A 13454-nucleotide genomic window follows, 5' to 3' on the forward strand; every position below is an offset into this window, starting at 1 on the left:
AGGATATAAACGATTTTGTTTGTTGTTTCAACTGCCATATGCCGTTTGTTTTTAACAAGCTTTGGTTTGTTTTCTGTGTGCATTTACCATTTAAAACAAACCAAACCATTAGTTGAAACTACAAACCCCTCCGGTTGAATCCCATCCCACCCCCAAGCCCCCCCCCCCCCCCCCCCTCCCGTACTATACAAAACCACCCTTTTTTGATGACAAAAGAAAAGTTTTCTAAAAAAGCTGTAAAATGCACATATTTATTTTCCCAACTCGTAAAACAATAGTTAATATAATTCGCTGAAAACATCTTTTTTGCTGGTCAAGTTTTAGATGCCGTGCCGTTACCTTTTCCCATAAATTTTCTGACATTACATTATTATAATAAACGAAACATCACATTTCTACATTTATGCTGACGATGGCGGATCTTTGCTAGCGGCTCGACTTTCACGGGGTTCCTTGATTACAACTTCCCCCCGGCGTTCATTCGTTTCATCTTAAAACACAACGAGAATCATGGCGCATCCAGCAGATTGGCAAACCAAATATCCATCCCACCGGGGATCCGGGCCAAGACTCGAGGCCATTGTTTCACGTAGCTACTGTTTTCTGAAAATCAATGATATTCAAGACTATCGTTTCACCAAGCGTTTCACACATCTAATATTCAAATATTTGAACTTACCTGGCGCTGTTAAGCGTTATGAAATAATAAAAACTCGCAGATTTTTCAATACTAAACTGCTCGAGCACTGATCAGACTTCTCACAATGAGGAAAATGTGGAATGTGGCTTGTAGAATGAGGAAAAAGAAGAAAGAACAAAAACAATCCAGCAATTTGGTTTGGTTTGAACTATTATGTTTGTTGTTTTTTCGTTAACCGGAATATTGGTTTGCTTTAACCGCAGGGATGGTAGAATCAAACTAATATTTTGGTTTGTGTATTCCGGTTGAATAAACCTAAGATTTAGTAAAATTTAACGGTTGCATTCCGGTAAAAAATGACTAATATTAGTTCAAAGTAACTGACGCCGTTTGTTATTATGAAAGAAACAGCTGGTAGTAGAAACAACAAATTTTCCGGTTTGTATCGAACCAAAATAGTGATGTAAAAACAACAAATGTTCGATTTAAAATTACTATTTTGATGGCTTATGAATCAACAAACGTGTTTGTTGTTTCAAACTGTAGTGCTTTTTCTCCGTGGAGTAGTCGTAACGTTCTGGTCTTGGGTCGTCGGGGCGCCGGTGAACCGGAAGCCACCCTCCAACCGGAATCATCGAACCGACCTCGGCACCTGACTGGTCGGGATCAAACCACCGTGTTCGGGAGAACTTCCATCACCGGGGAACTCTCCGTCGGAGTAGGCTAGCTCCACCACCGGGGACTAGGCCGAGTATGTCGCGAGAAGCACCAGTGAATGGTCGTCGGGGCGCCTGTGAACCGGAAGTCACCCTCCAACCGGAATCGCAGGACCGACCTCGGCACCGATCTGGGAAGTATCGGTTCGGAAGATCTTCCATCGCCGGGGAACTCTTCGTCGGAGTAGGATAGATTCACCGCCGGGGACTATCTGAGTAATCAGCGCCCGTGGAAAACCACTGGTTCGGGTCGTCGGAGCGCCAGCGTACCGGAAGCCATCCTCCAACCGGAATCGCCGGACCGACTTCGACACCCTGCCAATCAACATCGAAGGAATACGCAACGCGAACAACGGTTTCGAGAGATATTCTACCGCCGGAGAACTCTCCGTCGGAGTAAGCTAGCTCCACCGCCGGGGACTACGCTGAGTTGCAAGAAACTACGTCGAATCAACCGGGTTCGAGTCGTCGGGGCGCCAGCGAACCGGAAGCCACCCTCCAACCGGAATCGCCGGACCGACCTCGGCACTCAACCGGTTCGCCCAGGAAAAGGTCAACGAACGCAGCGAGAAAGCCACCCGAAGTAGAATAGCCACCCTCCAACTGGCATTGCCGAACTGACCTCGGCATTCCACTGGTCAACTTGGAGAGCAGCAGCAGTATGTCAAAGCTCACGAGAGCGCAGCAGTTAAAGCTACGTGATTAAGATAAAGCTCATGAGAGCGCAGCAGTTATGTTGGAGATAAAGTCAGCGATCTAGCGTGACTAGCTATGCCTGATAACAAGTGAAGTGCATGAGCACAGCCCCCCCCGAAGTAGTCGCTTCTAGTGGAATCCGGGGGAAGCAGGCACTGTAGACCTTGGTGGAGGTTAGAGGCGTAGGGTTCAGAGTTCTCTTCTCTGTTCTGAGTCCCTCACGAACTGGCACGCGATGGACGAAATCGGTAGCACTGGTCATGCTTATCGAACGCGTGTCGGGAAGGCGTAAAGGCTTTACCACCAAGTAAAAAAAAAAACACACACACACACTACGATTTGTACCAAGTATCAAGCCAAGTATATAAAGAGGTGGATACAGTGAAGCGGTGGGCTGGGCACGTAGGTCGTATGCCGGAGGAACGAGGAACAACAAGCTAAAATCATGTTCAGCAGAGAGCCAGGACGGGGTTGTCGGCTTCGTGGAGCCATTGCATCATTTCGAGCCTGAGGGTCAGAACAAATCCTGAATGGCCACAATAGGATGGACTGAATAAAGAAAATTCAAACAGAATTTGAGCATGTGCTGCCATGAAAATACCGATATTTAGCTTGTCAAATAGGTGATCGCCGTGTCGAAAAGTGAAATAAGTTCAATATACACTTACCAAACATTGAACAACCTTTCCTCGGGAGTAGCGGTCGACTCCATGAATGATTCTTTTATTTTGTTCATCAGTTCTAAGTATATGGCCGTCCCTTCAGCGTCAGGAACATGTTGTCGTAGAGCATTGGCTACTCTCGGCTGCATCATCTTTTCGACAGGCTTAAACTTCATTTTATCTGTAGCACTCAGATCGGACGGAAACAGTCCGTGCTGATCTCTGGACAGAGTAAGTAGCTCGTGTAGATGAACGCCAGATATAGTAGATTTGCCTGTTGTAAATACAAATTGTTAGTGCGATGTTATCAATACTGGAGTTATTGCTTTACCTAATATCAAACGTTTGCCTGTCTTCATTAGCCTTGTTCTCATTTTGTTAATCAAATGTATCGGGTCCTGGATGCAAATGTTTTCCACGGAAAATTTTGCCACATACCACGGTCCGAATGGGTTTTGATCACCACAAGGAAGCGACATCTTTCTCAGCATAGCGGAAATCAACCTTGGATCCCCATCCGAAGCTCGGCAAATTAGATTCAGGCCAGCATTTGAGCACTGTTGCTCTGTATGACTCCATCGTCGAAGCACATCGTCAGATAGGAACTTATTGTCGCTGCAGGAAAACATAATACAAAAGGACGCTGCGCCATGTTTTAAGGGTTGGGCCATAGTGACGTAGAGATTCCGTCCGATGGGATACTTTTGTATGTATTCTATAACCTTCATTGGTGACGAGGCCGGAAAAAAAGACTTCATTGGCATGCCATCTGGGCCGATCGGTGATACTAAACCATACACTTGATCTCTCCGCGTATCGTAGCCAATGCCTCCGGTTATTCGAGTTGCATCCTCGCTTAATACAAACACCTTTGGTAAATTGTTTGTCTCCAGGAATTTCAAAAAATCTTGTAGTCTCAGACAATCCGGTTCAATTCCTCGATTTAAGCGATTCAAATGCCGTTGGCATGTCCTGATAGATGGCGAAAAAGAGTTCTCGTGGTCAAACTCATATGCTGCCTTTCCGCCCTGTACATATTTAAACGTGAAGAAATCTTTTTCCTTTTCGGTGTACCGCCTGCTTCTGGTTGCTTGGCTGTTGATGGTAGAGTTAAGCTCATACTTCTCCTGCAACACTCGAGAGGTGCCGGCCGTTTCACGTCGGACACTGCAATCGGCCTTATTGCAGCGCCCACTCAGTTTGATGGATTATCACTGCCGTTAGAGCTACACTGATTGCCTTCATCATCGGCAAGTGGATCGCTGCCCTCATACTTCATCCGCTTTACAACTAGATGCTGTAATACGTAGGTCGGAGGTCCATCCTCACAAGTACGCCTCACTTCCCGATCGTTCTCGTTTGTCAGTACTGCAGCGACCGTCGAGGTTTGAGAACATGATTGCTGACTAATTTCCAGGTATTCGGTTTCATAAGCTTCATGTGTTTCCATTGCCGTCCATGGAGTATCTTCCGGAGTGGTTTCCAGATGATTGTCACATGGACGCTTCTTGGGCTGCTGTGAGATAATATCACCGGGAATATCGTATTCGGCATGCTTAACTCGAACATGTGAAGAAAAGTTAGATATTTTCCAGCTGCCAGATTTTTCCATGCGAATCGTCACAATTGTTTCGCAGAAAGGACACTTTAGGACCGCCCTCGTGCCAGCTTCATCACATGATATGTCGACCTTCATGGATGCTATTTGATCGAAAAAGTATGTTTCGGTGTTGCTTCCACTGCTGCATCTGAAAATAAAATAACAATACATACATCAATGGTTAGTAGAGTAGGTCAACGTTGTATGAAAAAAAAAAAAAATAAAATTTAATCGCATCAACCCAGAACAAAGCTTTTTACCCTTATGGGTGGGTATAAAAACCGAGTTTCGATCCGAAGCCTGCAGGCCCGAGTCTCATATACCAATCAACTAAAAATACTTACTTCTTTGTGTAAAATTCGATGACTTTCTGCCTCACCGACAGCTCAGTCTGTGTTTCGGGGGCCGATTCAGATTTTCCAAGGGAGTCTTGTTTGATTAGTTTCTTCGTGAATTTGGAAATGCCTTGCTTCTCAACTATATTGGATATCACCTTCAATAAGCTCCGCTCTCCCAACACGAAGCGGAAGTTTTTCAAAGGCCCGTTGAAGCCAATCATCTTCTGCCATTCACGATCTGATTTCCCGGTTGTTTCTGGAAGGTGTTTGACTTCCTCCTCCATCGCGTTTATAACGTCATCATTTAAGTAGGCAAGGCCACCATGGATATATCGCAGCTGCTCCAGTATCACCTTGATACTTACTGGAATCGACCACTTTGCTTAATTCCTTCCAAAAATAGTCCATATTTTCGCCACTTTTAGCACCAAACAACAGAAATAATTGCGAGATTTTGGACGAGAATTTGGTGCGCGCAGAGTAAACGTAAACAGAGTGAATTTGTTTTGACGTTTGATTTATAAGTATTTGTTTGACGATTATGTGTGTGCGTGTGTAACGCGTGTAACGCATGGAACAAAATGCACTGAAAATAAATTAGCGAATAAAAATTGAAGAAATCCGACATTATCCGAGATAATCGGATTAAATTGATTGAAAATACTGAAATCACGAAAATGAATATAAAATGCATTGTTCCAATAAAAATGCGACATAGTCAAGGCACAGCGGATAAATGTCGCCCCCCTCGGTGGACCCCCTTATATTTTTCCTAATTTTCCTGCTTAAATCTGTTTTTTCCGGTGAACTTCCACCGGGAGACGATGGATCATGTTCCTAGCCAGTAGTTACAAGTGGTGGAGCTACGCTGGAAAGCAATAATTTGATTTTTTGAACAAATTTGTAAATGTAAACAAATCTGGGGGACCACTATTGGTTAAATCCAAGGGGGTCCACTATTGTCTCCGTTTTAACATGGTAAGAGAATACGATTTATCCTATAGTGGACCCCAACAATCCTATAGTGGACCCCGGGGGGACCACTATAGGATAATTTTAGCCAGATTTGAAATGATTATTTTATGGAAAATATAGGGTGGTTCGGTAAGGTTTTTGTGTGCAATGTGCAGGAAAGTCATAGAACTTGCTGTGCAAACGTTGACAGAGGCAATTTAATTGGAATATCATACTGTTTTAACGATCAGAGCAATTTTCAGCTACTAAGGGGTCCACTACCGTCTTACCCCGTTTATTCGACACGTTTTCATACGACACTTTTTAATTCGTACCCCGCTTATACGACATATGTCGAATTAAAAAGTGTTCAACCGTCGCAGCCATGTACACTGTAAATGCAAAACAGTTTAATATTGCGCTTATACCCGTACCCACTGTAGCTCCTCTTGCAGCCGCTACTTTCGGAAGTTCTGAGTTGGTGCTATTCGACACCCAAACCACCTGAGGACCAACCGGAATGAACTGCGGAAGGCAACAATTCGACACCAACATTTCAAAAGGGCGTAACTGCTTTTGGAATCATCACCTTCTTTTAAAGCTGTGGATCATGTGTTATGATTTCCATGTTTTTTACAACAGGTACCAGATGGGAAAAACTCTCCTCTTTCCGACAACCACGGTGGTTTGAGTGTAAGGGAGGCAGTACGACCTACAGCTTTGAAAGAAGGTATTGCTTCCAAATGCAGTTACGCCCTTTTGAAATGTAGGTGCCGAATTGTAGAAAGAGCGAGCTTTTCATTCGCACCACCACAATATTTGATGAAATTGTAATCCATAACAAAGTCGGAAATCAAAACAAAAACAAAAATAGAGCTGCCAAATTTCAATAATCAAGGTGATGTAGGGTGACCAGTTTGTCGAATAGGAGGCAATCAGTGAAGTACTAGATTGAAAGTAGTGAGCTGAATTTTAGTATGGTGAGATGATCAATTCTCCATTTCTGCAATGAAATGGAGCAAACAGCGTGGGTTATATGATTTCTTAGCTAATTTGATGCTGTTTGAGCAAAAGTTTGGGTAACTTTGTTGTTGTGTTATTTATAGGACAGATCGATGAAGTACTAGATTTGTAGTAATGAGCTGAATTTTAGTATGGTGAGAAGGGCAATTCTCTGTTTCTGCAATGAAATAGTAAAAAAAGCGTGGGTATTATGATTCCTTGCCTAATTTCATGCTGTTTGAGCAAAACTTTGGGCAACAGTGTTGTTGTTTTCTCCATTTATTGCAACATAAACAACATAGTTATCCAAAGTTTTGCTCAAACAGCATGAAATTAGGCAAGGAATCATAATACCCACGCTTTTTTCACTATTTCATTGCTGTAACGACAAGACCCACCGTTCTGGTAGCACTGCAATGGACTAGGAATCTCACTTTCCATCCGTACTCGTCTCGCAGTTGTCAAGCTGAATGACTGGCATGATAGGTAGGAAATAACAAAGCGTGCATATAGCGAAGCAAACGGAGTGATTATGTAAGGAGGAATTTTTTTGATAAAACTGTGAATTCGATTGAATATTTATTTACACTATTGATTTATTCTTACATCTACTATTTACAGTGCCTTAAATCTAAAGTTTATTCTTAAATCTACCATGCATTTATACTAAAATCTGTTATATAAAATCTAGTAAGTACGGTGATCGAAACTCTAAACGTAACCTAAAGGGTAAAATTGTTATTGCAGAACTAAAACTACATTCAGTGGAATTGACGATACGATCCATCCTATAATTCAAATCAGTACACCAAAATTGTAAGTGTTTCACTCATATAATCAAATCAATTGAATTTGCTGAAATAAAATCTATTTTTTAGCTTAAAGCGCACAAACCAAATAAAGTGTTGCTGTTGAGACTTGGTGACTTCTGACCCCACAAAACTTTAAGAATTTTGTACGAGGGAGAAATATGGATGGACATCACAATGCCACTGGGTTCAACTGCAAGAAGTGCCAACGACCCGATTCGGCGGATGAGCAGATGGTCGCTTGTGATTCGTGTCAGGATTGGGAGCACTTTACCTGCGCTGGGGTAGATGTGAGCATTAAGGACCAGCCGTATGTGTGCAGTGAATGCAAGCTCAAGAAAACCGGAGCCAAGCCGAAGGAATCGTTGAGACCGCCGGACAAGCAGGATAAGAAGTCATCGAGAGCTTCGTCGAAGAAGGCAAACTCGAAAAACAACCCTGCCCCTTCGAGTGTCAGTTCCGCAACACGAATGGCTATGCTGCAGGCGCAGCTGAAAATGATTGAGGATCAGGAGTTGCAGCAGGCTCGTGATTTAGAGGCGGAAGAAGAGCTAAAAAAGCGCGAAATGGAGGAAGCTCAACGTCAGCTGGAGGAAAAAAGGAAGCTACAGGAAGAGGAAAACCGCCTACGTGAGTTGAAACTACGTGAGGAAAAGGAGATTCTCGAAAAGCGAAAAATCATGAGGCAGCAATCCGCTGAGAAGAAAAATGAGCTTTTAAAGCAGATGTCCGAATTCGGCAGCAAGTCCGGTTCAAACGTAGATTCGAACGAGAAGGTGTCATCGTGGCTGGCAAAACAAGAGGATCTACCGCCACCTCCGGCGGAGCCACTTGTACACACCAACAAGCCATTCCCCGCGTTGGCACAAACTGCAGCCATGACATCAACGCACGTTCTACCGCAATTTCCATCCAGTTCGGCGGCGCCTGGTCAGGGACCAGGACCTAGTTTCCTTGCGCCTCCGCTCATGTCAACTACTGTTCCGCCTACCTTCCAATCAAACATGCCGACGTTCTGCACACCGTATGGCGCGAACAATGTGGCGCCGCCGGCGCAGATGCCCGTTACAGTAGCGACTGAAAATCAACCGATGCATAGCAGCATTCCACCACACGTTCCATCTGCTGCACCAGCTTCAGTGCCGAATCCGCAACCATTCCCGTCGATGTTCGCTGCATCTGGTGGCGAAGTTGGTCAATCGCACCTTTACTCGAGTGGCAATCTGGCGCCACCCGAGGTCCCAGCAACTCTAAACACCAATCAGCTGGCAGCGCGACAAGTTCTGGGGAAGGAGCTGCCAAAGTTCAGTGGTCGTCCGGAGGACTGGCCACTCTTCATAACGAGCTTCGAACAATCCACGATAGCATGCGGCTATACAAACGTCGAAAATTTGATCCGCCTCAAGAAATGTCTTGATGGTAACGCGTTGGAGTCCGTGCGTAGCAAGCTTCTCCTCCCGTCCAGCGTACCGCATGTGATTCAAACACTTCGCACTCTCTACGGACGACCCGAACTGCTGATTCGTTCGTTATTGGAAAAAATCCATCACGCTCCGACGCCTAGATACGACCGTTTGGAAACCGTGATTGAATTCGGAATAGCAGTTCAGACTCTGGTTGACTATCTAGTCGCGGCGGGCCAGAATGTCCACCTCTCAAATCCCGCACTCATGCAAGAGCTGGTGGAGAAACTGCCGGGGACGATGAGAATGGAGTGGGCTGTTTATAAGTCTCGGCTTCCGGTAGCTACGTTGCAGACTTTTGGAGAGTTCATGTCTGGGCTGGTGGCGACGGCGAGTCAGGTTTCGTTCGAGCTTCCCACACTTGATCGGTCCGCAAGGAGTGACAGGGCTAAAGTGAAAAGTAAAGGCGTCGTTCAAACCCATTCGGCAGGTTCTGCTTCAACTCCATCTACTTCGATGGTCAAGACTGGAAAGCTGGTGAAACCATGTTCATGCTGTAGTCGAGAAGGCCATAGACTAGCGGAATGCGATCGATTCAAGCTCCTGAAAACAGACGACCGTTGGAAACTGGCAGAACAGAAGAGTCTTTGCCGTACTTGCCTCAATAACCACGGAAAGTGGCCCTGCCGGTCATGGAAAGGTTGTGAAATAGAAGGCTGTCGGCACAAACATCACACACTGCTCCATGGGGCGCCGTCAAATTCTCAGTCTGCCGGTATGACAGCCAGCCACTTGTCTACGGATCAGTTCTGTATGTTCAGGATCGTTCCAGTGGTGCTGCATGCAAAGGGACGAAAGCTGTCCATCTTTGCCTTCATCGATGAAGGATCGTCGGAAACTCTCATCGAAGAAACAGTGGCTAAACAGTTGGACGCAACAGGGCCAACCGAACCACTGACTTTACACTGGACTGGAAGTGTCTCCCGAGAAGAAACGAACTCGCAGCGAATACAGTTAAAGATTACTGCAAAGAGCGGCGGGGCTCATCATGACCTTCGTCATGTACGTACCGTGAGCTGCCTAGTGCTTCCGTCACAAACATTACGTTATGAGGAAATGGCTCAACGTTTCCCTCACCTACGAGGACTCCCAATCGAAGACTACTCGAACGTGCAACCCAAATTGCTGATCGGACTCAACAATCTCGGCCTATGCGTCCCGAGGAAATTGCGGGAAGGAAGACCTCATGAACCGGTGGCCGTTAAGTGTCATCTTGGATGGAGTGTCTACGGTGGCGTTTCTTCTAGTGCGATTCGAAGCGTTGCTGTTAACTTTCACGCTGCCACTGCATCGGATCCTGATAAGCTTCTCAATGAACAACTTCGAGATTACTTTGCAATCGAAAGCAGCATGGTATCGCCTGGCTTTCAAACAGATTCGGAGGAGGACAAACGTGCGAGAGCTCTTTTGGAATCTACAACCCGGCGGATCGGAAACTGTTTTGAAACCGGACTTCTCTGGAGGACAGACGCGGTGGATTTCCCCGACAGTTACGGCATGGCGCTACGCCGGCTTCAATCTCTGGAACGGAAGTTTCGTCAGCATCCAGGTCTCGGAGACAGGGTTGCTCAGCAGATACGTGATTACGAGCGAAAAGGGTATGCACGGCAAGCTACAGAAGAAGACCTGGCGTACAACGACAACAGTCGAACGTGGTATCTTCCCTTAGGAATTGTGGTCAACCCTAAAAAACCCAACAAGCTTCGATTGATATGGGACGCAGCGGCGAAGGTTGGCGACGTGTCTTTCAACTCGAAACTCCTGAAAGGGCCGGATCTATTGACCCCGCTCCCGGCTGTACTCTCTCGGTTCCGCCAATTTCCGGTTGCAGTTGCAGGGGATATCAAAGAGATGTTCCACCAGATCAAAATACGGAAACAAGATCAACAGTCTCAACGCTTCCTCTGGCGGGAACATCCATCTGAGCAACCTAGGATCTACATTATGGAAGTTGCAACATTTGGCTCAACGTGCTCCCCAGCATCGGCGCAGTTCGTGAAGAACCTCAACGCTGCAGAGTACGCCGACCAGTATCCTCGGGCTGTAGTTGCTATCCACGACAACCACTATGTGGATGATTACTTGGACAGTTTTCAGACGATTGAGGAAGCGGTTCAAGTAGTTGGGGAAGTGAAACACGTCCATGCGATGGGCGGATTTGAAATTCGTAATATGCTTTCGAACTCTGTGGAGGTACTTCGAAGGATTGAAGAGCTTCCTGGCGAAAACTCCAAGGACTTATCGTTGACGCGTGGGGAAACTACTGAATCGGTACTCGGAATGCGCTGGGTACCAACGGAGGACGCATTTACCTACACGTTTGCCCTTCGAGCCGATCTACAAGCGGTGTTGGAGGACGATCATGTGCCGACAAAGCGGGAACTCCTGAAAGTAGTGATGAGTTTGTTCGATCCACTTGGCTGTATCTCTTTCTTCTTGGTACACGGGAAGATCCTCATCCAAGATAGCTGGATTTCGAAGATTGGCTGGGACGATCCTATATCCGATAGCTGCTTTGTGCGATGGAAACAGTGGACTGCGCTCTTCGATCAACTGCCGTCGCTCAGGATTCCTCGGTGCTACTTTCGGGCACCCTATCCGAATAATTTCGATAAACTACAGCTGCACGTCTTCGTAGATGCTAGTGAGTCTGCGTATTCGTGCGTGGCGTACTTCCGTCTTCCAGTCGGAGAGCAGATTCAAGTGGCTATGGTTGCCGCCAAGACAAAGGTGGCCCCTATCAATACTATCTCCATTCCGCGTTTAGAGCTGAAAGCTGCCGTTCTCGGAACTCGCCTGTTGGAATCTGTAAAACAGTACCATACCATTCCGATTGAGGATTCTTTCCTATGGAGTGATTCCAAAACGGTGCTAGCGTGGATTCAATCGGAACACCGTCGCTATCACAAGTTTGTTGCCGTGCGCGTCGGAGAAATTCTGCTTTCTACGGATGCGAAGAACTGGCGATGGGTACCCTCGAAAACTAATCCAGCTGACGAGGCCACTAAATGGAAAACTGGACCGAATCTCAGCACAGACGGCCCGTGGTTTCGTGGTCCAAACTTCTTGAGGCAACACGAAACCTCTTGGCCAGCACAGCTACAAACCTTCACCACTCAAGAAGAAATACGCTCTGTGCATCTGCACCGGATTCAATGTTCCATCGTAGATCCTGCACGATTCAGCAAGTGGATGAAAATGCAGCGTACGGTCGCGTTTGTGTTGCGGTACGTTGACAATCTAAAACGGAAGGTCGATGGTCGCCAACTAGCCAGCGGAATACTTAACCAAGAGGAGCTGGCGAAAGCAGAGCAGTTTCTTTGGAAAACCGCACAAGCAGAAGCCTTTCCAGAGGAAATAACAGTGCTCAAACGAACCCAAGGATCTCCAGAATCACGACACTGTGTAGTATCGAAATCAAGCCGCATCTACAAGCGATGGCCCTTCCTGGACGAAGATGGTGTTCTCCGTATGCGAGGTAGAATTTCTGCAGCTCCTTTCGTACAATACGAAACAAAGTATCCAGCGATCTTGCCCGAGAAGCATCCAATCACGTTTCTTCTCGTAGAGTCGTTCCACTGCCGATTTCGTCATGCGAATAGGGAAACCATTACGAACGAACTACGACAACGTTTCGACATACCCAGACTGCGAGCGCTGATTAGTCGAGTCATGCGAAGTTGTGCCTGGTGCCGAATAGCGAAGGCATCCCCAAAACCACCTGTAATGGGCCCTCTACCAGAAGCCCGTGTAACACCATTCATCCGGCCATTTACATACGTGGGACTGGACTACTTTGGCCCGGTGTTCGTGAAAGTCGGTAGGAGTCAGGCAAAGCGATGGGTGGCACTGTTCACCTGCCTTACCATCAGGGCGGTGCACCTCGAAGTGGTGCATAGCCTCAACGCTGTATCCTGCATCATGGCTATTCGTCGATTTGTATCTCGACGAGGTACCCCTGCTGAATTCCACACCGATAACGGAACCTGCTTTCAAGCCGCAAGCAAGGAGTTGGCCAGCGAGATAAAGTCTCGGAATGAGGAGATAGCTCTCACGTTCACCAGCGCGCAGACAAAATGGTGTTTCATTCCACCCTCTGCACCCCACATGGGCGGAGCGTGGGAACGTCTTGTACGTTCGGTGAAGGCAGCGGTTGGGACAATACTAGACGCTCCTCGACGACCAGATGACGAAACCCTGGAGACCGTTCTGTTTGAAGCAGAGGCTATGATCAACTGTAGACCTTTAACCTACGTGCCTTTGGAGTCAGCGGACGAAGAATCTATCACCCCGAATCATTTTCTGCTTGGTAGCTCCAACGGAGTGAGAATTCGACCCACGGAACCTGTCCCAGAACATGCGACGTTAAGGAGTAACTGGAAACTTGCTCAACACATCACCGATCAACTGTGGCGCAAGGTGGATCAAAGAGTTTCTGCCTGTAATCGCCCGCAGGTCTAAATGGCATGAGGAAGCAAAGGATCTACAAGTAGGTGACTTAGTTTTAACAGTGAATGGAACTTTGAGGAACCAGTGGATTCGGGGCCGCATCATTCAGGTCTTTCCTGGAAAAG

General features: G+C 46.5%; 2 protein-coding genes across 3 annotated transcripts; one reads left to right on the top strand and one right to left on the bottom strand.

The window, feature by feature from the left end:
* Positions 1–2463: 2463 nt before the first annotated feature.
* Positions 2464–5390, bottom strand: LOC115261819 (uncharacterized). 2 transcript variants are annotated; one of them, XR_009995842.1, is made up of 3 exons: positions 4659–5390; positions 3046–4462; positions 2464–2988 (listed from the first exon to the last, which is right to left on the bottom strand). XR_009995842.1 is itself a non-coding variant. In XM_029863738.2 (2 exons), exons 1-2 carry the CDS (start codon positions 4934–4936, stop codon positions 3910–3912), a joined length of 831 nt encoding a protein of 276 aa, XP_029719598.2. In that variant the 5' UTR covers positions 4937–5390; the 3' UTR covers positions 2464–3909. The 2 variants fall into 2 exon arrangements, 1 of the variants encoding a protein (XP_029719598.2); XM_029863738.2 differs by having other exon boundaries at positions 2464–4462.
* Positions 5391–7578: 2188 nt separating this feature from the next.
* On the top strand, positions 7579–13341 carry LOC134288019 (uncharacterized). The gene has a single exon (XM_062851608.1). It carries the CDS (start codon positions 7579–7581, stop codon positions 13339–13341), a length of 5763 nt encoding a protein of 1920 aa, XP_062707592.1.
* Positions 13342–13454: the final 113 nt, after the last annotated feature.

This window comes from Aedes albopictus, chromosome 1 (assembly GCF_035046485.1).
Source record: "Aedes albopictus strain Foshan chromosome 1, AalbF5, whole genome shotgun sequence".
NCBI lineage: Eukaryota > Metazoa > Arthropoda > Insecta > Diptera > Culicidae > Aedes > Aedes albopictus.